Source organism: Mauremys reevesii, linkage group 20 (genome assembly GCF_016161935.1).
Source record: "Mauremys reevesii isolate NIE-2019 linkage group 20, ASM1616193v1, whole genome shotgun sequence".
Taxonomy (NCBI): domain Eukaryota; kingdom Metazoa; phylum Chordata; order Testudines; family Geoemydidae; genus Mauremys; species Mauremys reevesii.
Genome location: NC_052642.1, coordinates 14,958,824 through 14,983,660, shown reverse-complemented (window position 1 = coordinate 14,983,660; position 24,837 = coordinate 14,958,824). Strand labels below are relative to the sequence as shown.

Genomic DNA, 24,837 nt, shown 5'->3' with positions numbered 1-24,837 from the left:
CTGCTTTGATGGCAGTATGCTCACTTCAAGATCAGGATCAAGGTTTAAATCGCCATCTGGGCCAATTGCAGGATTGGTCAGTAAGTAACAAGTGCTTTTATCCTGGATCATGTGTGTAGTCTCATCCATAATGACAGACAAGACCATCTCTTGGATATTCTCGCTTTTCTCTGCCTTTACGGAGTGGTTAGATTCAGGCCTTTCAGCCATTTCACAGCTCCCCAAGTTAGAAGCATTAGTTTTGTGTTTTAACTGGACACCTGGGTCTGCTAACGATGGTTCCAAATTGGAGGCTTTTCCCCTCTTAGAAACGTCTCTGTTTTGCTGCCAATCAACAATAGACATTCTATGGGCTGCAGTTCTTTTGTCAGCTGGTACCACAGGCTCTCCCTGGTTGAACGATTTAGAGTCTAGGCCATTGGCCTCAAGTTTCCCGCAATTCTGGCAGGCCTCAAATGACTGAGAATGATTTAACTGTGTAGCTGATCCTTTCTCAAGGTCGCCAGGAAGGACAGCCAGAGCAGAAGATGCCTCTGTCTGCTTTATTAAGCTAGCAACAGCAACACTGAGTTTCGAGCAGCTGTTTTCACAGGCCTTCATCGTTTCTTCACTGGCCTTCTCCTTGGGTAAGCCTTGAACATATTCTGGCCATTTTTGCAGACTTTCATTCGATGCATTGCTGAGAATAATGTCCGGATACAGCGGCACGCCCTTGCAAGCTTCCGAGACATCTAACTTCATTTGAACAGGGAGAGAGACATCAGGCGATGCAGTGCAACTAACGGGAGATTTGGGTAAGAGAGGGGCCCTCTCAGCCGAATTAAAGCTGTGTGTCTGGAAGATGAGATCAGTGACATGCCTGCAGCAATTTGCAAAGATACTGTTTCCCATGATTACAGGTTGCACAGATAAAAGACCAAACGGGAGAAGTACGTTTTGTTTGCAATCTCTTGTTTGTACACATATATTAAAGTACACAACAAAGACAGGTCTCGCATGGTATAGAGTCTGGACTTGTTAATGCTGCCACGTAGCTAGCGAATCAGATTTTCTAAGAAAATTCTTATTTGAACCCCATGAGACAAAAAGCACAAGATTAATAAATTTAGACTGCTAGCGTGCAAAGAGACATGTCAGGGAACAAAGAAAGTATTCTCTTAAACACTCATCTGTTTCTTCCTTTCTGATATCTTACGCAGATTTAAACCTTGGATTCACCATAGCGGGAGTTCTCCCAAAGTTCCTTCCAGTGACCTTCATCTTCCAAACATCTTTGCCTCGGTCTTCAAAATATCCAGTTGCAGAATGCCAGGACATCCACAAAGTAAAATAGAAGTTCCCCAAAGTTGAAGACTTCCTCCTCTCCCCGCTGCCCCAGAGACGGGAGAAAAAAATCAAAGTTTTTCAAAGTGTCTTAGAGAGAGTTGATCTGAGCCTGACTGTTAGAACCCAGCAGCAAGTTATAAATAGAGCGGTGATACCAGGCTCTGTACCGATGCAGTATGGGACCATGTTACAGCATTTCAGCTCTGCCAAGTTTATAAACAAATAAGATGCATTGAATTACAGAACAAGGCTAGTTACTATGGCATGCCTAGGCTTATGCAGAGGCATCCATATTAAACAGACTGGCATAAAAAGGGACTGAGAGGAGTGAACTAGGTAGATAGAGTTGCCAAATGAGTTTTCTGGCCCCACAAAATGCCTCTATTTCAAACTAACTGAAGGAATCCCCAGTAACTTTGCAGGAGTTGTAGGTTATAGATTTTCACCTTGTAACAAGAGCACTAAAAACCCTACTATCTCATAGGCGACAATACAAATCAAAGCTGCCAGACAAGAGTATTCAAAGGACAAAACTAAACCACTAAACCCAACCACCCTCCTTGTTCTCGTCCTCTCTCAGTTCAGGATAAGCACCACTAATGTGTGGGCACATGTACCCCAGTAAAGTGTCTAGTAGGCTCTTAATTATATTTGCTTCTGTGGTGTTACCGGACAGTTATTTTCCTTTGGAGACATATCCGCTAATGAAAGCTACATTGGGAAAAAAAAACTAACTTTTCAAGGAAGACTATTACAAAGTCATGTTCCAAGAAAGATACTCAGCCTGAAGAACCAGAAGATTAGACTTTGCAATGGCAAGTTTTATGCTCCTAGTCAAAGCATCTCCTTCAGTTTTGCTATAGCTTAAGTAATTTTAAATGTTTGCATCTAGTTTAGTTGTAATTCACTCTTGTGAACTCTAAGATAGGCCAACTCCAAATTTACGGAGGTAAAAAACAAATCCTGTCTCTGCTGTGAACGTCTCAAGGGTAGGGTGAAGACAGACACCATGTCATAGACACATTTGTTAACAGTCAATCCCACACCCATAGACATAACAGAAGAATCATTTCTCTTACGAAAATTTTAGGAAGTTTGAGCCAATCATCGTAGCAGAATTCTGTACTCCAGCTAATGCCCTGCCAAGAAAAAAATGGAACGAACAGGTTGGGAAGGAGGAAAAAAACAGGCTTAAAGTTCTCTATACAAAATTAAATCCCCGATTAGCTTCTATTGTTCTTGTATTTTGCTTTTTTAAAACAGCAGAACAAAAAGCTCTCCCATCGAAACTCATTCTAACTCCAGATCCAGTCAAGGCAGCTAAGATTTCCCTTTTTAGGACTTCTGACTCATTGCCCCTTTTCTAAGTAAGACGCAGTAAGGGCCTAAGCAAACCCTTAGTCACGAGAAGCCCCATTATCTTCAGGATCTAGTGCCAAGTTTGAAATGCTTAAAAAGGTCCACATCTTCCAACTAATGTCTCTTTCAGAAGCATCAGGAAACGGCAGATATACTAACAGCTTCAACTCTACCTCCTTATACATAGAAGCACAAGCTGTATATGCTCCAGACTTCAGTTTAAAAACCCCTTTAAGTTCACGTGGGTGTTTGTGTAAAAGACAATCTCCGAGAAGAGACCCTCCTGGAACAGACTCATTCTATTTTAAAATGGCTTTTCTAACTGCAACCAATTTAAACTGAATTCTAGTTACCAAAGCTGTAAATTCACCAACTGTATCGTTTTCCTTCTACACAGTGTGTACATGGCCCCTAGCTGGAAATAAAGAGCCAAATAGAGACCCAATTGAAGCAGGTGCGACTAGCACAGGAGCTGGATCTATTTACTCCATGGGGGAATTTTGGCCAAACCATTAGCTCAGATTGAACAAGTTATAGTTAAGCTATTCGTGCGCACACTAAAGGCAATACTGGTTCAAGAACGAGCAATAAAAGGATCCTATATGAAGTTGCTCTTATAGCAAAAATTGTGATCAGATCATTAACACCACCAGAGTTCCTACTAATGGTAGGTATACAAACAGCAAAATTAAGCTAGTTCAAATTGGACCTGAACTAGAGAGAATGTACTGCATACAGCACAAGCTATAGTATTTTACATTCACCAGAAGAAAGTTAACCAGCTACAGTGAAGGCATTGGGTAGAGTTTCACTTATAGTGAGTGATATTTCTGTAGGACGAAGCAAGTTTAATAGGGACCCCAAAAGCTTATGCCATCTTCAAAGGAGGATCGATTATTTCCTGAAGATTTCATCGAGAGAGGCAGGATGTCATGGGATCTGCCTCTCTCCATCCCATCAGGGGGCATCCATAACCTGGAGGTTCCAACTTTCCAAATTAATTTCCATCGTTTCTCTTTTGATGCAACCAACACCTTTTCCTTAGTGAGTGCCCCTAAGTAAGTGGGTTGGAGTTGTCCCCTGGGATCTGTAAATCCATGTTTATTTTAAGCCATCTGTAGGTACCATTAAGGGTTATAAGCATCACGTTTAGTCTCCAGAGGACTCAGGACACACAGAGTTGTGTCATGTGAAGTTCCTTCACTCCCTGTAGTTTGTAGCTGACCAAAGGAGTTCATCAGCGCCACGGATAAAGCGATGCCCATTCCAGTTAAAACAGGAGATAAACCTGAGACGGAAAGTGCGGTACTGGGAGTCTCTTCAGTGGACACTACATATAACAACACGGCTATTTAAATGGGAGAAATTCTTCACTCTTTTAAAGAGAGCAGAGTCACACCAGAATCTGATCGGTTAGGCCCAACCATGCTCAAGCCACGTTTAACAAGAGTGGTCCTAGTTCAGGCAGAAGTTTGCACCTTTTATGCTCTTTCGTGGATACCGGAAAAATCGTTTTGCAGTAGTTGCCCCTGCAGGCCACATTCATTTGTGCTGTGTCAGTCCTGCTGGCTCAGAGGCTCTTTCCCGCAGTCACTGAAATGCTTTCTAAGGTTTGGATTTAGCATCTTGAGTCCCTCTCCTACACTGGCCAAGTCTGGGAGTTACATTTCAACCAATTTCCAGCATGGTTTGGCTGGCCAAAACTTTTTTAAAAACGTGGTTCTACCATTGGCTGGCCAAAAGGCTTAGCTGCAATGGTAAACAGTTCAAACACTGCTCCCAAACTGTGTCGAAAGGCCAGCGCTTAAGGCAAAGTGCAAAGTTAAAAAAAATATATATCAGCAACTACAGGAAACTGTATCTTGACTTCCCAAATGGAGGGGAAAAACCCAAAACAAGACAGATGGGTAAGGGCACCTGGAACTCAGCACAGGGATAATTTTAGCACTGGTTTGGTTTTCTGGAGTTAAAGAGACCCTACAAAGGGAAACTTAGGTTAAGGGCACTTCTAAAAATCAGAAGTCTTAGTAACTGATAAGGAATTTTATTTTAAGTGGACTGATCCTTTAAAATTTTCCTTCAGAGAAGAAAGGGTAAGGGGGAGGGAGAAGACAGAAATACAGTAGCAAAGATTTCAAAATACAATAGCAGAGATATAACTTTTCCTGGAAGCTGGAATGAAGTTTATTCCAGTGAAGGTAGTTCTGCCCCTCCTTAAGGGCAGGAGAGTTTGTTACAGGGACTAAAGGTCTGTAATACCACTTACTAAGAGCCAAAGACAGATTAACAAATTATTCTAGTTAAGAGCGGTTTAAAAAAACAAAACAAAAAAACCGCAAAGCTCTTCCATTTGTAGCAGCTGACATATGGTCTATACAGAAAAGCTTGTTTAATTAAAGTGCTCATGTGCTTACGGAGACGAGAACAAGCGTTTTTACTATTATTTATGCAGTGCCTAAGGAAGTGTCTTGCAGCACAAATGAAAGACCTGTACTGTGCCCCAAGGATCTTACAGTCTAACCTGAGACATGCCACAATGGGGCAGGGGGAGAGAGAGTTGAAGCATAAAGAAACAGGGAAGAGGAGAGTTACAGTAATGACTGGTTACTTTATGTGCATATCTGGATTTTTAATGTGGCTGAATAGAGAGCCTCCCTACCTTCTCCCAAATTCTTATTGCTTTTCACTCTCCCTTCTTTTAGGCCTCGTAAAAAAAGTGAGTCTTTAGGGCCTTGTCTACAACAGAGGATTTTAGCAAACCATTTCCACCCAGGGTATCACTAGTTCCAGATGAAAAGGGGAGGGTTATTTTAGAAGATTCCCTTGTGTAGAGACTGCCTATGGTCTCTCTGAAGGGAGACATGTCCACCACTGATGTTGGTGCACAGGCCTGTAGAGACAGTGGTGTTTGAAAGTTGATCTGCTTCCAAACACAAAGCCAGTCATGGATTTCACTGCTGAGGAAGTGATGTTGTTTTACAGTGTGTGCTCCAGCCAAATCCTACACTCTCCACTGATGGTTACTTTACAAACACATATAACAATACAGGAACGCCAGACCCTTAAATAACTCCTCAAAACGATGGACTGCCTAAACTGACCAACCAAACACGCAACAAGTAAATAGAGCCTCCAACGTTGCCATCTGAATACCTTCCCGACTGCTATCACTCACTTGCAGGCAACCGAAGACAGAAGCCATGCTCTACAATCTAAACATCAGCCCCTTTAAAACTTCCATGGTCGAGTGACAGACAGTCATAGCAAATCCTCCAATTAAAAAGCAGTTTCCTGACCTCGTTACTGCTGTACGACTGCACTTGCATGTCAACAGCCGTTTTCCCACAATGCCTGTTCAAACCAATGGCGCAACAAGACGTACCTGGAACATGTGGTAGAACTAGAAGAGTTGTATCTAGAAAAGCCAGGAAAGATGGCTCTGAGAGGTGCTAGAAGAAGTCGGGTGAACAGCATTCCTTTGAGCTGACTATTATTAAATCTGCAGCTGAGACAAGCTCAGATCTGAAGCAGTGACAGCAGTAAAAATGCTAGTAATCCAGGAAATGCATTATCACCGTCTCTTGACTTTGTATAGGTTAACTAAACCAAAGGGTTAGCTATCCTGTCGTTGCTGGAAAACATTACATGGCCAAAGAGTGTGAGGGGTTTTAAAAGAAACCTCCATGTAAGAGAAAGAAAAGATAGCATTTCATCAGCTACAAGCAAACTCAGAGTTCAGCAGCTACAAAATTACACCTAGCTTCCACACAATACAGGCAGAACTCCCTTAAAACAAAGTAACGTTTCACTTACTAGTGTAACATTGTTAAGCAATACACAGAAATTGTCACACTGGAACCAAACCTTGATCTCTCTCACCTTAGCACATGACTGAGAGCCAGGAACTCTGAAACGTTAATGCCAGCTCTGGCAGACTCCTTCTGTGGCTGTGCACAAATCATTTAACCTCTCAGTTTCCTCTATGGTGATCACGCTGCTCTACCTCACAGGGATGTTGGAAGGATTTATAAGTAGTATAGGTAAACTGCTTTTAGGCCAGAACGCATGCAGTATCTTCCTCCTGCCTATGGCCTACACCTGATGCTTCAGAAGAAAGTGAAAGCCCTCCAAAAAGTACCTGGCCAATCGTGCGATGCTGTAACATGGACAGGAATTTTTCCACCCAACACCAGCTAGCAATCAGTTAATGCCCTGAAGCACAAGATTATGCACTGTAATTTTTTAACTAAGTTAGTGGAACTGCAAACATGTCATCCATTTGAAAAAAAACCTGAAGGAAAAAAAATGTGCTCAACATGACATTCCTGCATCCTTGAATTACTTCCAGTCCACTCAGTCACCTAAAACAAATGGACTTCGGCTTAGGTATAAGCTTCAACAGCTTATTACTGACCAATTTTAAAAGTTTCAGTCAGATCAAATATAGGTGCAAACTTCTCTCACTTAGATGTAGGTCTTCCACAAAGTGTATGGCTCTCACCCCTTGCTTTATGTACTTATTATTAATTATTATTATTAAAGATTATCAGGGAAGGGGTTGAGTTTGGGATCAACATTCAAGTTTATAAGATCCTCTGCACAACACTTTTTTTTTTTTTAAAAAAGTACAAATCTGAGCACCTTTCACGTTAAGATTCAAGTTTTCCCAAATGAGATGCTTTTTTAAAAATGTGCCTTTAGGGTTCTCAACAGGGCACCTTTCACAAGCCCTAAAGATAAAACCCTCTAGTTATTCACAGTACTAATAGAACAGGGACAGCGGCATTGCAAGCTTCCCAGGTGCACCCCCAGCATTCCTGTGGGTGAGCCCCTCAGCTAGGATTGACAACAGAGGGTAGTGATTGTAATATCTGACTATTAAGAAATGGACTAAAGTGACCCACTCACAGATCACTGAGCAACCTGATCACTGGTCACTATCAACCTGCAATGGATTTGAATTAGAGACCTATAGGCAAATGGCTCCAGATCCCCTTTGCCCAGCTGAGCCCTGGCACATCTGTTTGGCAGTTCATAGTCCCAGCACCTCTGGGTTTGCCGGGTCAGTTATGAAAGTAAAAAAAAATTACTTGAGCCTCGGCACCTAACTGCTTGAGCCACAGAACCTCTTTCATTACAAATTAAGCACTGCCATTACCCACTCCCTTCAGCCTCCCCGTCTCCCTAATTTAATGTTACAGGATGGCCAGATGATAGATAATCAGCTAAGCATGTTCAATCAAAAACTCTAATGTTTTTGTTTATTTATTTGGAGGGGATTATGCTGCATATTATTTTTAATTCTCCTAATCTGGCCTCTCAATTTTTGAGATTAATGACCCTTCTTGAATATTTTCTGACATCTCTTAAAAATGCTCAAGCTTTAGTTTCTACAATAACGTTAGGATATTTTGTTAATAGTGAGAGACTAAGATCCAGAAACATTGGCACCAATGGAATACAATTTGCATGGTTATGTTATATACAACATATCTGAAGTGAGTTTAGTGGCCTCAGGACAATTCCCTTTGGACAAGCAACCCCATCAACCATTACCACAACTGGCGCTAAGTGGTGATTTCAACAGATAGGTCAGAGATTGAATAATACTTTCACCCCTAGAAGTTTCCCCTCCAAATCAGGAGACAGCAGCACATGGATGGAACAGTGCATGGGGGTGCTTGTACCACTATTGCTGCTAGCACAGCACCTAGTCTGTGGATATAAGTCAACCTTAGAATTGCCCATCAGGCACTTTTTCCATGAGCATGAAACTCAGGACACACAAATGTAGCAAACACAGGGCTGGATTCTGAGAAGGGTACAGTGTCCATGACCGGAAGGAACTTCCAAAAGACACTGCAGTTGTTCAGCACCTCTAGGAATCAACCCAATGATGAGCCTCTAGAAAAGATTTTAAAAAACTTTACCTAATGTAGGACTAAGCCCCAAGGTCCTAAAACTGAGGCAAACTCCCATCAGAACATCAGTGGGAGTCTGCCCGAGTAAGGACATCAGGATTTCTCGAAAAATAAACATCCATTTAATCTGAATACCTTACGCAAAGACAAAATTAAAGCCAAGTTTCTAGGCATTCAGTACTTGTGTTGCAGGTTCATCAGGTAAGAAATTATACACATACATGGCTCCCTACTTTGTATAGTGTAAACACATGAGCAGGTTCTGGAAAGATCAGAAATTTAACCCCCTTCAAAATACAATTACCAAAGACAAAATGTGAGTCTGTGATCATGGGAAATCTTTGCACTGTAGCTTAAACCACATTCATGGGAAAATGTATAAAGCAAATTTTTCAAGTGGCCTTCTCCTGCCACACCAGCCACCACAGAATACACTCTTCTTTCACACAGAACTGCAGTCCGCACATTATTCCAGCATGTTGAAACAATTTGGGGCAGGATATTTTATATAATGTTGTCAAATTCACCATAAGACTATTGATAAGAGATTTGAAAAAAAATGAAGTAAAGATGAAATCTATATTTACACTACCAAGGCATCATAAAGAGGAGTGAATCCTGAAAGTATAACTCTCTGCTTGATGGTTTTGCAATCACAATTATGCTAGCACAGACAGCACAATAACTATTATTTTATTACACCAGCAAGTGAAATCTGGGCCCCATTGTGCTAGGCTCTTACTAGGGATTTGTACAGAGAACTTACAGTCTAGACTGACAAAGGCTGAGAGGGAAAGTGACTTGCCCGAGATCACACAGCAGGTCAGTGGCAGGGCTGGAAACAGACCTGAAGTCTCCCAAATATTAGGGGGAACTGCTCTGCTCTTCTATTGTAATATCGTTCTGTTCTCTCCTCTTGCACCTTCCACCTCAGCGCCTCAAACGCTTCAACACTTATTAGTTATGCCTCGCATCACCCCTGTGAGGCAGCATCCCTCTTAGGGGCAGGGGCAGGTTCAAACAGCCTGCTGAAGGTCACAGAGCAAGTCAGCGTGGGAGCTGGGAGGGCAGCACTGCTGCAGCAGGCTGGCTCCTGAGTTCTGCCAGTCCGGACCCCCACCTCCCCGGAGCCTGCAATGGAGCCCCGGGAGCACGAAACTCCCAGCCCCCAGGGAGAGCCGCTGTCCCTTTAAATCCCTGACCCGTGCCGGGGCCGCGTGGAACGTCGGGGTCGCTACATTGTCTCAAGCCCGGGCACTCGGGCTGGGAGCTACCACGTGTGCGCGCGGGAGGGGGGGGGAGAGGGGTCGTTCTCTCTCCCCCCCCCGCTGTCCTGCGCGCTCCACATCGGACTCCGCCTCCCCCGGCGAATCCCAGCTCCCGACTCTTTCCTTCCCAGGCCCGGAGCAGACCAACGTGCAAGACCGGAGGGGGGGGGGAAGATGATACCGAGGGTTCTCTGCGGGGAGGGTATTCTGCACTCCCCCCCGCCCCTTGCTTAGTGACCCTGCCCCAGAGGAGCAAGGGGCGCCGGGGGCGGAGGACACACAGCAGCGAAGGCCCATCCCCGCCCCCCTCGGGCGGCTGCACAGTGGTGTGGCCCAGTGAAGGTCACCTTCATTGGCGTTAGGAGAGGAAGCGGCAGGACCAGGCGCGACCCCGGTGCTGAGTTCCAGCCCTCCCGGGCTCCCCTGCCCACTTCTGGCTGATGAGCAGGGGGCAGCCCCAGCCCCTTCCCAGCCCCTCGCCCCTCGCATCCCGAACTCCTCCGCCCCCCAGGAGGTCCAAAGCCAGAACCCCTCTTCTGAGCCCCCCCCCGAAAACCCAGCGCCCCCCCACCACCCATACCAGGACCCCTTCCGCCGAGGGGAGGCGTTCGTGTCATGCACAGCCCCGCCAGAGCTGTTCGGGTTCCCTTAGTCCACGTTTCTGCAGCTGGAGGGAGAACCCCAGGATTTTGGGGGGTGGGTTTTTTTGGGGGGGGGTTAAAGAAACAATCAGCGATGCCAATTGACTTGGAAGAGATCTGCTCCGACCATGCAAAGGAAATTCGTCCACCGCGGGGGGGTGGGGTGGCGGGGAAAAAGAGAAGGGTGAAGGTTAAGAATTTAAACTAAGCAAGCAAATTCCCTCCCTGCAACTGACAATCAAAGGAGGCCGCAGCAGCAATAAAATAATCTGGACCGGTAAGAAGCAGAAGCCCTTTGCTTCCAGTCACTCCTTTCCCCCTTCTTCTCCAGCCACCACTAAGCCTCTTCTTTGCGACAGACTGGTTACCTGCCATGGCATTAAGTGTGTGTAAACGATTCTGGCTTAAAGAATTTTATTTTTTGGCTTTCTTACAAAAATCTTTCAGGCCCTGTTTACCAAAGATTCTTCTCCGCTTGCTTTTCCTTTAGAACTCTCCAGTTCGGGTCCTGGGTTTACTACTTGGTTGCAGGGCGGTGGTTTTGAATCTAGCAGTTTTTCTTTATTCAAAAGACTAGTCATTGGCATTAAATAGGTATTAAAATGAAAGTTTAATAGTGACTAAAATCCTTTCCCCTCTTGATTGCTCAGCTTTCACTCTCTACACTGGATAGATCACCATTCACCTAAAGTAGTCAAGTCTCGCTGGATCTGCCAGAACCAGCCAGAATTAAAAATCTTTCAGCGCTTTTGTGTACATCATAGAGCAGCAAAAAAGGGCACAAAAGTACTTCTTTTCCAATTTTCTTTAGAACTCCCCACCCCCCCAGCACATAATCTCATCATTTGCTCCAGGATTTCGCTTTAAACACTGAAAGTAAATAAAAACCTGAAGATTTTTTTTTCCTGTATAGCTTAAACCCAGCTGGGGTGGGGAGATAAAGGACAGGGAGACTTTTTACCTCCTTATCATGCTAAATCAAGAATATTAAGGCCAGGACCAGGCCAACCCTTTTTTAATACTCTCTCCTTTGAAAGCTGCCCTGCATTCTTGGCATCCATTATCTCCCACCACATATACTGGAATCTCCCAGTAAAGAGGCAACCTCCCTACATAGCAGGGGTCGGCAACCTTTCAGAAGTGGTGTGCTGAGTCTTCATTTATTCACTCTAATTTAAGGTTTCGCGTGCCAGTAATACATGTTAACCTTTTTAGAAGGTCTCTTTCTATAAGTCTATAATATATAACGAAACTATTGTTGTATGTAAAGTAAATAAGGTTTCAAAATGTTTAAGAAGTTTAATTTAAAATTAAATTAAAATGCAGAGCTCCCCAGACTGGTAAGCAGGACCTGGGCAGTGTGAGTGCCACTGAAAATCAGCTCGCGTGCCACCTTCGGCATATGTGCCATAGGTTGCCTACCCTGCTATGTAGGATAAACATAGCAATGGGGGCACAGGAGAAGGAAAGAAGAAAGACTCCCTAACGCCCCCCACTTCAGCTCCTTCCCCTCAGGAAGACACCTCCATACAGGAAACTCTCACAGCAACAGATGAGGGTCCCCACTGTACCTTCCAGTGGAGTCAGGACTGTATTTCTAACAATAAGGGTCGGGGGGATCTCTGTACAACGTCGCTTAGACAAGTGATCAGCTCATAGCAGGAAAACCTGATTAGGGCCGCTCTCCTACAGCCCTCAGTACAATAGGACAGGACACTTACAGCATACAGAGAGGGCCCTTACACACAGTATGGGGTGGCCAGTGTACACTCTCCGAGAGTATCCCCAGGAAATCAACCCTTTCAAGCACAGCAGAGCTCCCCACTAAGCAGCCCCTCCTCCAACAATACAGAGAGTCCCCACTGAGCAGCCTCTCCCCTGGATAAGTATAGCTTCCTCCCCGCACAACTTTCCCCACACACTCCCCAGTACATGGGCCTGAACACAGCACAGAGGAGAGCTCTCAAGCCAGCACATGGAGGTTCCTTGCTGCAGTCAGGAATCTCCTCTCCTACATATTAGAAGAGGGTTGCACGGGGAGCCCCCTCCCTCCCTCCTGCGCGGACAGTTGCTGAGTTCTTTGGTACCTCAGGGAAGTGTGCACAGGGTAAAGCTTCCCTCCGTATTATGGGCCAGACCCCGCTATGAGGGGAGGGTGAACAGCGAGGAAATCCCCCGCCCCCCAATCCTGAGGACGCTCCCCAGTGTACAGCCCCCCCCAATACACACTGGGAGAAGGCAGTAGGGGAGGGCTTCCCCCAGAAGGATGGGGGGGGGGGAGAAGAGTAGCTGGCTCCCTGCTTGCATAACTCCCCTTTTCCCCGCCCACTACCAGGGGTTCCCTCCTCCTTATGCAACCCTCCCTCCCCCAGTACCCAAGAGAAGGGATCCTGGACTGGCGGTTTCCCCATCGTGCACCCCCCCACAACGCCCGAGGGGAGCTGTCTGGGGGGGGCTTCCCCCCTCGTGCAGCCCCCCCCCAACGCCCGAGGGAAGCTCTCGGGGGGGCTGTCTCCCCTCTCGTGCAGCCCTCCCCCCAACGCCCATGGGGAGCTCTCGGGGGGGGTTGTCTCCCCCCTCATGCAGCCCCCCCAACGCCCGAGGGAAGCTCTCGGGGGGGCTGTCTCCCTCCTCGTGCAGCCCCCCCCAACGCCCGAGGGAAGCTGTCGGGGGGGGCTGTCTCCCCCCTCGTGCAGCCCCCCAACGCCCATGGGGAGCTCTCGGGGGGGGGTTGTCTCCCCCTCATGCAGCCCCCCCCAACGCCCGAGGGGAGCTGTCTGGGGGGGGCTGTCTCCCCCCTCGTGCAGCCCCCCCCAACGCCCGAGGGGAGCTGTCTGGGGGGGGCTGTCTCCCCCCTCGTGCAGCCCCCCCCAACGCCCGAGGGGAGCTGTCTGGGGGGGCTGTCTCCCCCCTCGTGCAGCCCCCCAACGCCCGAGGGGAGCTGTCTGGGGGGGTTGTCCGGGGCGCCCCCCTCTCTCACCGGAGCTCCCGGAGCGCGGCTCGCTGTCTGGCTGCGGCTGCCGCTTGCTGCTCAGGTGCCCGGGCTCCGGCTGCTCCTCCCCGCTCTGGGCCGTGGCTGGCACCGCCGCCGGCGGCGGCATCTCGTCTGCTTTAATGACCATGGCGGGCCCCCGTCGCGCCGCTGCCTGCCCCGGACTCCGTGCCCTGCCGCGGCCGCTGGAAGGACAGAGCCAGTCACAGCCCCACGTGGTGCGCACTCACCTCGGGCACCCCGACCTCTGACACGCCGCTGACTACGGCTCGGCGGCGGGGACACACCTCCCCGCCGTCCGAAACGCCTTAAAGGGACAGGCGCCTGCCCAGAAAAACCTCTCTGTGTGTGTGTGGGGGGGGGTGGCTTATATACTGGGCCAAAGTCTGTCTGGCCATTCCTACACTCCACCTATCTATCTGTGCCTCTCCATACAGACTAATAATAATAATCTGCCTTCAGAGAGCATCATGGAATATTTCAGCCTGAAAGGTAAATATTTGTCAGCGTGGTAAACACCAGTGGCCGTAGGTGATTATAATGGGATGTTTGCGCCAATTTAAGTAGAGCCCAGCTTCAATTCTGACTATAATATCAAGAGCCTGTGTATTGTCTGAAGGGATTAACATAGGGCCGGGCATCTGAAACAAATCCCAAATAACATAAGCCAACCTTTTCAAACATGAGGCACCCAAATCTTTATTTAGGCAGCTAAACAATGTGGCCTGGTTTCTAAATGTGCTGAGTGCCTTCTGAAAATCAGGCCAAGATGCCTAAATATGGATTTAGGTATCTAACTTTAGGCACCCAAGTTTGAACGCTTTGGTCTAAGTATATAAATATATAGGACCCAGTCTTGCACCCGTTAAAGTCAATAGCAAAAACTGATCTATCCCAGTGAGTCTCAACCTTTCCAGACTACTGTACCCCTTTCAGGAGTCTGATTTATCTTGTGTACCCCAAGTTTCACCTCACCTAAAAACTACTTGCTTACAAAAATCAGACATAAAAATACAAGTGTCACAGTACACTGTCACTGAAAAATTGCTTTCTCATTTTTACCCTAGAATTATAAAATAAATCAAGTGGAATATAAATATTGTACTTGCAGCTCAGTGTATCGTACACAGAGCAGTATAAACGTCATTGTCTGTATGAAATTTTAGTTTGTACTGACTTTGCTAGTGCTTTTTATGTAGCCTGTTGTAAAACTAGGCAAATAGCTAGATGAGTTGATGTACCCCCTGGAAGACCTCTGTGTACCCCCAAGGTACACATACCCCTGGTTGAGAATCACTGATCTATCCCATGGTATATGTAATAATATATGACATTATGCAATATATGTACTACTGTATGCAAAGCTATATATACATGGTTTGTGAGACAGTAGTATATAGGTTAGAATGACTGGGGGAGAGGTTATTCACAGTAAAGGTCATTTGACTCTGGAATTTGCCTGCTCCCTTGGTCTGAAACAGCCTGAGTTTGCTGACCTTCATGCCATATGCTGCAAGGTCATCTTTGTGCTCAGGCTTTTTGGGAGGAGCTGGGTTGAACTGCAAAAATTTTATTTCAGTTTGTGGCTTCGGAGATGCCTGTTACCTAATATCAGTCTTATGTTTAATAGCAACCTCTCTGTTTTTCTGAGAGTTTGCTACTAAAGGGCTAGATTCTGGTCTCTTCTCTCTGATTTAGTACCACCGTGACTACATGAGTAGCCCCATTTCCTTCAGTGGGACTGCTTAGGTATTCTTCAACATGAAGGGTATCAGAATCTGGCCTGAAAGTAGTCATTTCCAGCAAACTGTCACTGTCTCTATTAATGACAGGTTTCAGAGTAGCAGCCGTGTTAGTCTGTATCCACAAAAAGAACAGGAGTACTTGTGGCACCTTAGAGACTAACAAATTTATTTCAGCATTGTCCATTCTATGCATCCGAAGAAGTGAGCTGTAGCTCACGAAAGCTCATGCTGAAATAAATTTGTTAGTCTCTAAGGTGCCACAAGTACTCCTGTTCTTTTTACTGTCTCTATTATCATTCTCCTTGCAAATTCTACCCCACAAAAGGCTATTCCTCAGCTTTAGGCTTGTCTACACACATACATTGTCCTGGTAGTACTAAAGGTGTGATGTCCCCAAGGTGTAAACTAAACTAGTGTAAACCAGGTTTAAACCAAAGTCAGTGGCTACACACAAACTTGCTCCGGTTTAACTAAATCAATGCAAGGTTACACCTGTAGTTAAACCAGTGCAATTCTAAGTGCAGATCTTTATGAAGAGTCTAATGCATGTGACCTGAAGTGAGTTGTGGACAAGAGAAGGGAAGGATTGTTTCAGTGGACACCACTGGTGGATTATACTTGGATTGTAAATTCTTTGGGGAAGTCTTTTTTCTTCTGTGTTTGTACAGCACCTAGCACAATGGAGTCCTGGTTCATGGCAGGGGCTGCTAGTTTCTAAGGTAATACAAATAACAATAATCATGATGATTAGGGCTCTAGGCACTATGATAATACAGATAATAAATGCAGTAATAATAATATACATTAGACATAGTATGTTGGGCAATTTGCTTGATGGTGACGGGTAGCGTGACAGTCCTGCACTTCCTACTTCATCCAGAGCACTGCCATCCAAAACCATGCAGCATGTGTGCACCAAAGACATCTCAATCCGGGGGTCCTGCTGCAGGAACAAGACTCACATCTCAAAGCCCTGCAATTATCATATTAATCAAGGAGGCTGGCACACCCCAGATGTGGTCACTGTCTGTGCCTCGGGGTGCAATCCTGATGCCCCTCTCACAAGAAGTCCGTATTAAAACTGGAAGGTCTTCCCCTGTAGCTCAGCGCAGCTATGACGGGGCACTGCTCCCTCAACCAGCCTAGGGTGGGATATACCGACCCCACACTGACGAGACAGGGGTTAACGAGGGCCGGCGGGCTCAGGCAGCCCCACCTGTTACACCTGTGCGAGGTGTCAAGCCTTGGGAGAGCAACTGAAGGGAGCAAAGCCCTCGGTAGGGCTGTGAAGGGAGCCTAAGCAGACTCTCCTTAGGCCCGGTGGGTCTGGTGTTCCCCAAAGCTAGTTTGGGTCTCCCTTTTGGGGGCTCTGTAGAAAAGTCAGCCTGGGAAGAGACTGCGAGAAAGGCCGAGCTGTGGGCCGCCGTAGGAAGTAGCCCCGGGATACAACACAAACACACTGTATCTGCTGCATCCTGGCTGGAACCCAGAGTAGAGGGTGGGCCTGGGTTCTTCTACCAGCTCCCCTAGGGGGGCGGTGTGAAGACCCCAGAGCTCAGGACTTGAAGGCCCCCAAAGCCTAATGTTGGGTGGACGTTCTGGTGGGATGATGCCTGGCTGTTGGACTGGGTTTACCCCAGAAGGGGTAGGATTAAAAGTGACCTGGCTGGAGGGTAGAGTCACAGGCAGAGGCAGACTACGGCAGGGCTGGAGCAGCTGTTGGCAGGGAGTGCCAGAGGGCTGCTATGCCATGCCCAGCAATGAGGGGGGGTGTCTGCGATGAGTAGGTTCTGCCACACAGCTACTGTAATTAGGATGGTGGAGGGAACAAGAGGGGCGCATGGTTTGGTTTCGATGCGATGCCAGGGGTGGACTCTTTTTTATTTAAAAAAAAACATTAAATGACTAGGAACTAAATGGATGACAGCTCAGGGGAGTTTGTAGGAAAGTCAGGAACAGAGCAGGAGCAGTGGGACATGTGTTTTTGAAGGTTTAATATGATGATGTAAGTTGTTCTAAAAACCTGGTAGAAAATGCCTTTAGCTTTACACCAAGGCCCACGTTCTAAACCCTGAGTGTGATGGGTGATGGCCCGAGGACCTTGCCTACGCTACAGATAAGATCCTGTTAAGCAGAGTCAGGTTGTGACCCATTCACCTGACACAGTGGCACCTAATATGATTAAGCCCATCTACACAGCAGTCTCTCTTCAGGCACCACCATATCTGCCCATCTATACCTACCCCGATGCACAATGGTGTTCATACCAGTGCAGTCTGAGGAAATCTGGGATGCTGTGTCAAACTGCCTCCACAATTGGTGGCAGTGGTAGGGGGTACGGGTGCTTTTCACATGGCATGGTGAACTAGGGACAGTTGTGTGACACAGGGCCCTGGGAGGTTGGAGGACTAGCTAACAGTTAGGTGGGGTCTTGTTTGCAGGACAGGAGAATCCTGGTAGAGGTTGGTTATTAGAAGCACAGGCCATGGGTATGTGATTCCGGCTGTGTGAACTCATCACAAGCTAGAATGGCAAAGGGGGGCATCTGGTTGCACATGGGAAGGTGACATTCTGGTCAAGATTACCCCGGAGCAGTAGAGGACACACAAGTAGACAGGCTGACCCAAATGTGCACAATGCAGTGTGGGATAGCAGTGGAAGGAGTACCAGAAGCAGAATAGTTTATTTGAAATGAGGATGCATCCACACGAACCTTACTCTGGGATAACTCTTTCTGAAAGAGAGTTAACCCACTTCCAAAGCACACTGATTGATGCACAATGAGCTGCTAGATAATTTGCAAAAAGAGCGTTTGTGTGTGCACGCAAGGCAGTTCATCCCGAAAAAATGAAAGTTAATCCAAAATAACTTTCCTGGAGAGACAAGCCCTGACTACCACTCTGCTTACGACTGGGGTTGAAATATTATACACCCACACAACTAGGAATCCCAGATTAGCCCGTTGTGCTTCCATGTGACCTGCATGTGAGGTCAACCATATTACAAACTGGCTACGATATCAATAAAATATCTGTAGATAAAGGAGTTGGTCCTTTAGTTCACATTGTAGAGATCCGTGCTCCATCTCTGGGGGTCCCACATTCAGTCCCAGCCCATGATCAAGATGACAGCGGGCTGGGCACCCCTCAGAGGATAGATCCCCAAATTATTAGCCAACAGCGCACTATGCTGTCTTTAAAAGCATTTGATCCTTAGCTCCCTCTTTAAGAGCTTTTCTGCCCCATTTATGCATAGGCTGCCATTTCATTTCAGTGCAGGCACTCCTGAGTTCCTTTCCCAAATGGGCAGATCTGGAGGAAGAAAAGGCAAACCCATACAGATTTGAGTCCTTTATTAAGAAAAAGGCGTATTACAATGACATCTGAAGTACAAGTCGTTTGTGGGTATGCAGAGAATACATCTTGAAAAGCACAGTCAGCAACAACGTACCTCTTTGCCCCCTCTTTTGCTATAAATCATAATGTCCTGTAATAAACTGAACATTCAGACAGAATAGTATCAAACCTTTGGCTTCTGTCCCGTTGTAATGGTTTCCCACAGCAGGCCATATAGGCAGCTCACAGAACTGTGCAATTCATCCTCTGTGCAGGACCTCACTTGGGTGAATAAGGATTCTGCAGGGGAGTACGTGTTGCGTGATCCACCCTACCAATCCACGTTACCGTGAAGCCTAAGAGCAAATTTGGGACTTAATTCTGAAAGGTGCTGAGTAACTCCTGAGAGGTGCAGAGCACCCTCAACTCCCATTGGGTTAACTCAGTAGCGCCTCAAAGGACAGACCCGGCTGCTAGAGAGGGCTTCTTTTTTCAAACGTGTAGAATTTCTGGGGTGTCCCTGTCCTAATGCTGCTTTGGTTTTGTTATCACTGTAATTATAATAAAGGAAAAGTGCATCTTTCTTTAAATATTGTATCAGTAACATTTAATGCAGAAAGGAGGAGCCTTCACCTGCCCCCCTTAGTGTTGCAAAGGTTCAATAAGCATTTTGACCTAGATTTCACTTTTCTTCTAGGCATGCACGTGCAACTTGAGTGTCCCAGACGTCTCCCGGGAGTGGGATTAAGGTAGGATTTACTAGATCACGGGATCTTTATCTTCCAAAGCTCCCAGGAAACTTCATGGAGTCTCCTCTAGCCCTGTTTCTGGGTTTAGTTTCCCATCGGCATTCCCCTTTCCACTGGGAATGCAGTTTTGGGGGGCGCCTAGTTTTTTTTTGATTGGTGTGTGGGGTACTCACCTCTGCTTCGGTAGAATGTCTCCAGGCAGCGCAGTAGAGCCCTGGGACTCTCTATGCTGACGTGCAGTTAGTGCCTTGCCAGTGTCAGCCAAAAGGGCAGCTCATGCAGAGAGGGAACCAAAGAAAAAACTTGGCACTTGGGAGCCAAGGTTGTGGAGGGCAGGTTCTCACTAGTGTGGCGAAGCGGCACTTTTATCTTCATGCTTTCATACAGTACATGAGGCCGACGGGATCCTGAATGGACCTTTAGAAATACAGGTACTTTTTGATGTAAGTAAGTAGCAAAAAGCATGTCTGGGACGTCTCTCGGTTACCCAGCGTGGGTCCCACCCATGAAGGCGAAATCAACAACACGCCGGTATTATCCAGATGTTATCCAGCGTGAGTGAAGCAACCTGTGAATCTAAGGCCATCCTTCCCTCCCCGTGGGACTTGGCAGTCAGGCTTCATGGCAGTGCAAGCAGAGACAGTGACAAGAACAGACATGCACTAAGGAGACGGCATCGTTCTTACAATGAGATTTGCTGGAGCAGCCTGCACTGGAACAAGCAAGAAGCACGATCTAGGGTTGCCAGTAACAGGACTCGGAGTCAGGAGAGTCCTCCTGGTTTCTAATTTGATGAAATGACTGAATCTCTGAACTACCTTTGGCAAAGCACTCAGTGTCCTTGTGCCTCCAGTCTGCCGACCAGGACTCAGCAGCAAAATAGCTGCGGAATCAGATTTCATTTTGCCCAAATAACTATCTTTTGCTCCCGAAAAACCTCATGGTTACCTGTAGGCCATGCACATCTGCTGCACTGTCATTTGGCTTTGTTTTTAACGTGACGCTTTATTGACCTTGTCTCCGGCAAAACTCCCGCTGAAGTCTATGGGAGTTCTGATACTCATGGGTGTTATATGCTAGTGGGGTACAGAAGAAGGGACCTTAAGGATACCTAGTTGCTCACACTTGACTACCCGCCATGCCCGCTAAGCTGTCATATGGGAATTTAGGCCAGCGGAAGGCAGGCAGTGTTTACTTTCACCCCACCCCTGGGTTTCTAACCAGGCGAAGGGCAGTTTTAATTTCTGCAGAAACTCCTTTGGAGCACTGCTGGTGGGAAACGTTGAATGAGATCATACTCTAGCGACACCACTTTCCTGACCAACATTGCTTCCCTGGCCCCCACCCCCTCTTTTTTTTTTTTTAGCTGTACTGGCCCCACAGACATAAAGGAAGTTGCTGCTGCTATGGACTTTCTGCCAGCGCCACGATGGAGTGACTCTGGCCCATCCTCAGAAAAAGTGACTTGGTAAAAGGGCACTTTAATACCAGTCTCCTGTGTGCTGGAGTCAGATCTGCTCACTTGTAACAAGTTTGTGCTCCAGTTAGCCCTGTAGCGCCCATGCAGCTATGGGCGAGTCATCTGGGTTCTCTTCTGCCTCACGCGTGCTCAGCAGAATTGTCGGCTAAGGTGCAGTCTTTGCTGCAGCTGTCGTGAGAGGCAGAAAGAGCACGGCTTGATTTTTCAGGTCCTAGACTCTGTGTGCATGTGGTGATGTGAACCTTGTAAAGTGAGCAGACTGGGGGGAGTGGGTGGGTGGTGGTGGTGAAACCCTGAATCCATTGGAGTCAATGGCCAAACCGAATGGAGTCAGGATTCCACCACTGATATATGTCACCGAGGGAGCGGGCAACCTCACAAGGTCATTTTCAGTGTCATTATTCTGAATAACACACACACAGACTTACAATCACACTTTTAAACTTGGATGGGAGAGGGGAATGTTATAAGCCAGTGGCCCTTATATTAGACCTACCAAGTGCGTTGGGCTTATGCAAAGTCTAGCAGCGTCACTTGACCGATTCAGATAATATGGCTTTTTAAATATTTATGCCAGTGGGGAACATTTCCCTACCGACTTGCCTTGGCAAAAAAATAAGAGACGTTTTCAGTGAATCATTGACTGAAACCATCTGCATTTTGGTTCAGTCGGTATGGCCAGATTCCAGACATGTTTTGGGACGTGGGAACAATATAGGCAAGCAACATAACAACATCCTCTCTCTCCCCAACCCAGCTGCTGGGTTACTGTTCAGTGGGTGTGATCCTAGGGGATGAAATTTCTCATTGGCAGAGAGCATTATGAATTCAAAATTCAAAACCAAAACCAACCCCCTTAGGCCATTGTACAGTTCCAGAACAAAAAATATCATTTAAAACGGAAAGGAAAGTCACATGACTGCTAGGATGTATACAGAAAGTTCCCAGCACATGTATATACAAGACATCCATTTAACAACAAAGTCTTATTGCTATGCGTCCATTTCCAATCTAGTAGTGAAGCTTTACAAGTCAACATTAAACATATTATACAAAACACGCAGACTTCAATTCTTACACTCCCTGATATGTGCCTCTACATATAGAGATATACAGTATAGATATAACTTCTATTTATCCTTTCTGACTCACAGGGAGTCTGTGAAAGTGCTGGATAAATGCACAGTACAAATCTCCTTTTTGAATATATATCTTACATTCTAATACACCTCTACCCTGATATAACATGACCCGATATAACACAAATTCGGATATAACATGGTAAAGCAGCGCTCCAGGGAGGTGGGGCTGCGCACTCCGGTGGATCAAAGCAAGTTCGATATAACGCGGTTAGATTTTTTGGCTCCCGAGGACAGCGTTATATCGGGGTAGAGGTGTAGTTAATTTACACTCAGACACTAGAGAGTCTACAAACATGCTCATCCATCAACCGTAGTTAGAAAACGTGTGTTTCATTAGGTGTGCATTGTTGCTTTGGACTCTCTGTGTCTAACATGACGCTTCAGATTAAAAAGGAGGACCACCGACTTTAATTTTTGATCATTTATATAAATACAAAGATTAAAAAACGATAGATTCTTTTCAACATATCTGCTTCGAGCATAGTGTTTTCTCTTCAAAACTAAATATATATTTATATATAGCCTCCCCGCAAAAACACACCAATGAATAAAAAGGCCAATAACGAAGTTTAGGGGCTTATCCTGCAAGCTCTTAGGCAAGAATTCCCACATAAAGGGCTGCAGGGTCTGGTCTTTACAACTAACTTCAAATGACATTATTAATAAAGGGCAAATCCTGATGTCCTTACTCAGGGCTAGATTGCAATATCCTGAGTCATGGCAAGTGGGATCTTGCCCATCTGAGTGGGCATTACAATCTAGCCCTCGGTTTTTAATAAAAGAAACCCTTAGATGAAACCCTTAGTGATGTCAGCAGGAGCTTTGCCAGAGGCATGAGTGAATGAACATCGAGTAGGGGCTTCAGGATTTAGCTCATAGGAATAGAAAGTGCTCCATTTAGCTCCTCTGTCTTGTCTATGGCTCATCAAAACCTGTCCTTGCGCCTCCTCCTTAGTTGCACTGGTGCAAATCAGAAGTAATGCCATCGACATCAATGGGGTTACAATGGTCTAAGCAAGGTAAAGATCAGGCCCAATATCACATGCATTTTGTATGTTTGTTGCTTTATGGCTAATGGGATTTGTGCCCTCCCCCTGCCACCTCCATGTAATCTCTGATCAGGATTTTGCAGGGTTGCAGTGATACCTGCTGGTGAGGCGTATAGCCGCTTGGCTTCAGAGCATGAGCAGCCTGCATGCAGAGCTAAAGGGAAGGTGTGGGCAGGAGGCAGAGGAGGGGAAGGATGGTTGAAGAGAGCTGGAAATTAAATAAACTCCTTGAACGAGCCCACACTTATCAGGAAAGCAGGAAGGCTCCTACAGCTCAGAGGGAGTTGTTCCATTTACATCCCAGCCACTGAGAAATAGATGATTGGTAGGAAATTATTTACAAATGAGAACTATTGTATCCTCTCTCTCTCTTTTATACTGAAGTCTGCTACAGTCTCTGCATCAATGATTTTATAATAAACATGTAACTGAGTCTGCCCGTTAGGGTTATCCAGAAATGAAAAGAGAAGCCATGCAAATCACCGCTAAAATAAAACCCAACTAAAACAGTACACAGTGAATTTATTAGCTCCTCTGGTATTAATCTCTCCCCCAACACACAAAGAAAGAAATGTTCTCAGCAGAACCTCTGTGAACCTGAGAGAAATAACCATTTACAAAGGCGAGGTTCAAATCTTAATCAAGTCGAAGGGATACTGCATTTCCATAGCTATAATTTTCCACAGTGCAATGCAAATTGCTTATTGCTTTCATTGCTCTCCCGCAGATTGTTTCATCAGAGCAGGATAGTGAACAATCCGTGCTCACTATATGGTAGAAATCTTATTACATTGCTTTGCCAGCAGAGGGCCTTCTCTTTTTAATAATCCTTAATAGAAACAGACAACAGAGTATCTCATCATAGCGTTATAAGAAAACTGGACCCATACAGTAGGTGTCCCTTAGCGCATGCATATTTTTCTCTTGTTAATAATTTGGATGTCTAGTATAAATGCTCCTGATTTTTCCAAAGACCTCTTTGCAGGAGCTTCTGAGGCAACTATAGCCACAAGTTGATAAGAAGCTTAACAAACAAGAGAATTGTGTCCAGCAAAATGAGCATTATGGTAGCCCCAGTCTCACAAGCAAGCATGTACTGATGAAACACCATTGTTGGGCCCAGATCCTCAGCGGGTGCAAAGTGGTGTAGCTCCACTGACTTCACTGAAGCTGCATCAGTTTATCCCAGCTGGGGATGAGGCCCGGAATTCCTGTGTGATTTTTTTTTTCTTTCAATACAAACTAATTAATTTGGTACAATTTCAGTGGAGTGACTGAGCTGGACTCTCCTCTCAGTAATGTGGGGATTGCGTAGAGCGGGATCCATGGAAGTACTTAGGTGCCTAAGTCCTGGGGTTGGCTCCACTGCAATCCACAAAACTCCCACTGAATCTTGTAGGCACCTGAACTTACTCGACGCCTAAGTTATTTCGGGGCAGGGTAAAAGTCCTCGACCCCCTAGGTGCCTAGGTTTCTGCTTCTGGGCATGTACTCTGCTACCTCCCTCTAGGCAGCCGGGTGCCTATCTCCTACCGAAGCTCCAGAGTGATCTGGAACCAGGGGAAGATAAGCGCTTTCTTGCCGAAGTCGCCTGCAGGGCCTGAGCCGGGAGGCTAACCACTGGGCTACAGGGTCATTCCCTCTCTCTGGCCCACTGCCTGTTTTAGTATTTATCTACTGCGGAACAGTCGTTGGGTCAGACAGAGGGTGAATGACTCTATATCCCAGTGGTTACAGCCCCCACCTGGGAAGCAGGAAACCCCGAGTCCAGTCCCCCTGCTCCAACCCCTCTTTGATTACGGATCCACAGTGCAACAGCTTCCACAGAAG

At 46.3% G+C, this 24,837-nt stretch overlaps 1 protein-coding gene and 1 long non-coding RNA gene across 4 annotated transcripts in view; one reads left to right on the top strand and one right to left on the bottom strand.

Annotated features, from left to right (window-relative positions):
• The window catches only part of CLUH (clustered mitochondria homolog), a 55,163-nt gene extending 41,315 nt beyond the window's left edge, over positions 1 to 13,848 (bottom strand). Inside the window, exon 1 of one of the 3 annotated variants that reach the window (XM_039508027.1) lies at positions 13,738 to 13,848. Coding sequence is in view for 1 of the 3 variants with exons in the window: in XM_039508025.1 (XP_039363959.1) it covers positions 13,496 to 13,637 (142 nt within the window). In the remaining 2 variants the exon portion in view is untranslated. The other 2 variants (XM_039508025.1, XM_039508028.1) reach the window with 2 other exon arrangements.
• Positions 13,849 to 13,867: 19 nt separating this feature from the next.
• LOC120387367 overlaps positions 13,868 to 24,837 on the top strand; it is a 31,404-nt gene continuing 20,434 nt past the window's right edge. Inside the window, exons 1-2 of the long non-coding RNA XR_005590139.1 lie at positions 13,868 to 13,999; positions 19,285 to 19,336. This is a non-coding gene — a long non-coding RNA (uncharacterized LOC120387367). The remainder of the gene's footprint in view (positions 14,000 to 19,284; positions 19,337 to 24,837) is intronic.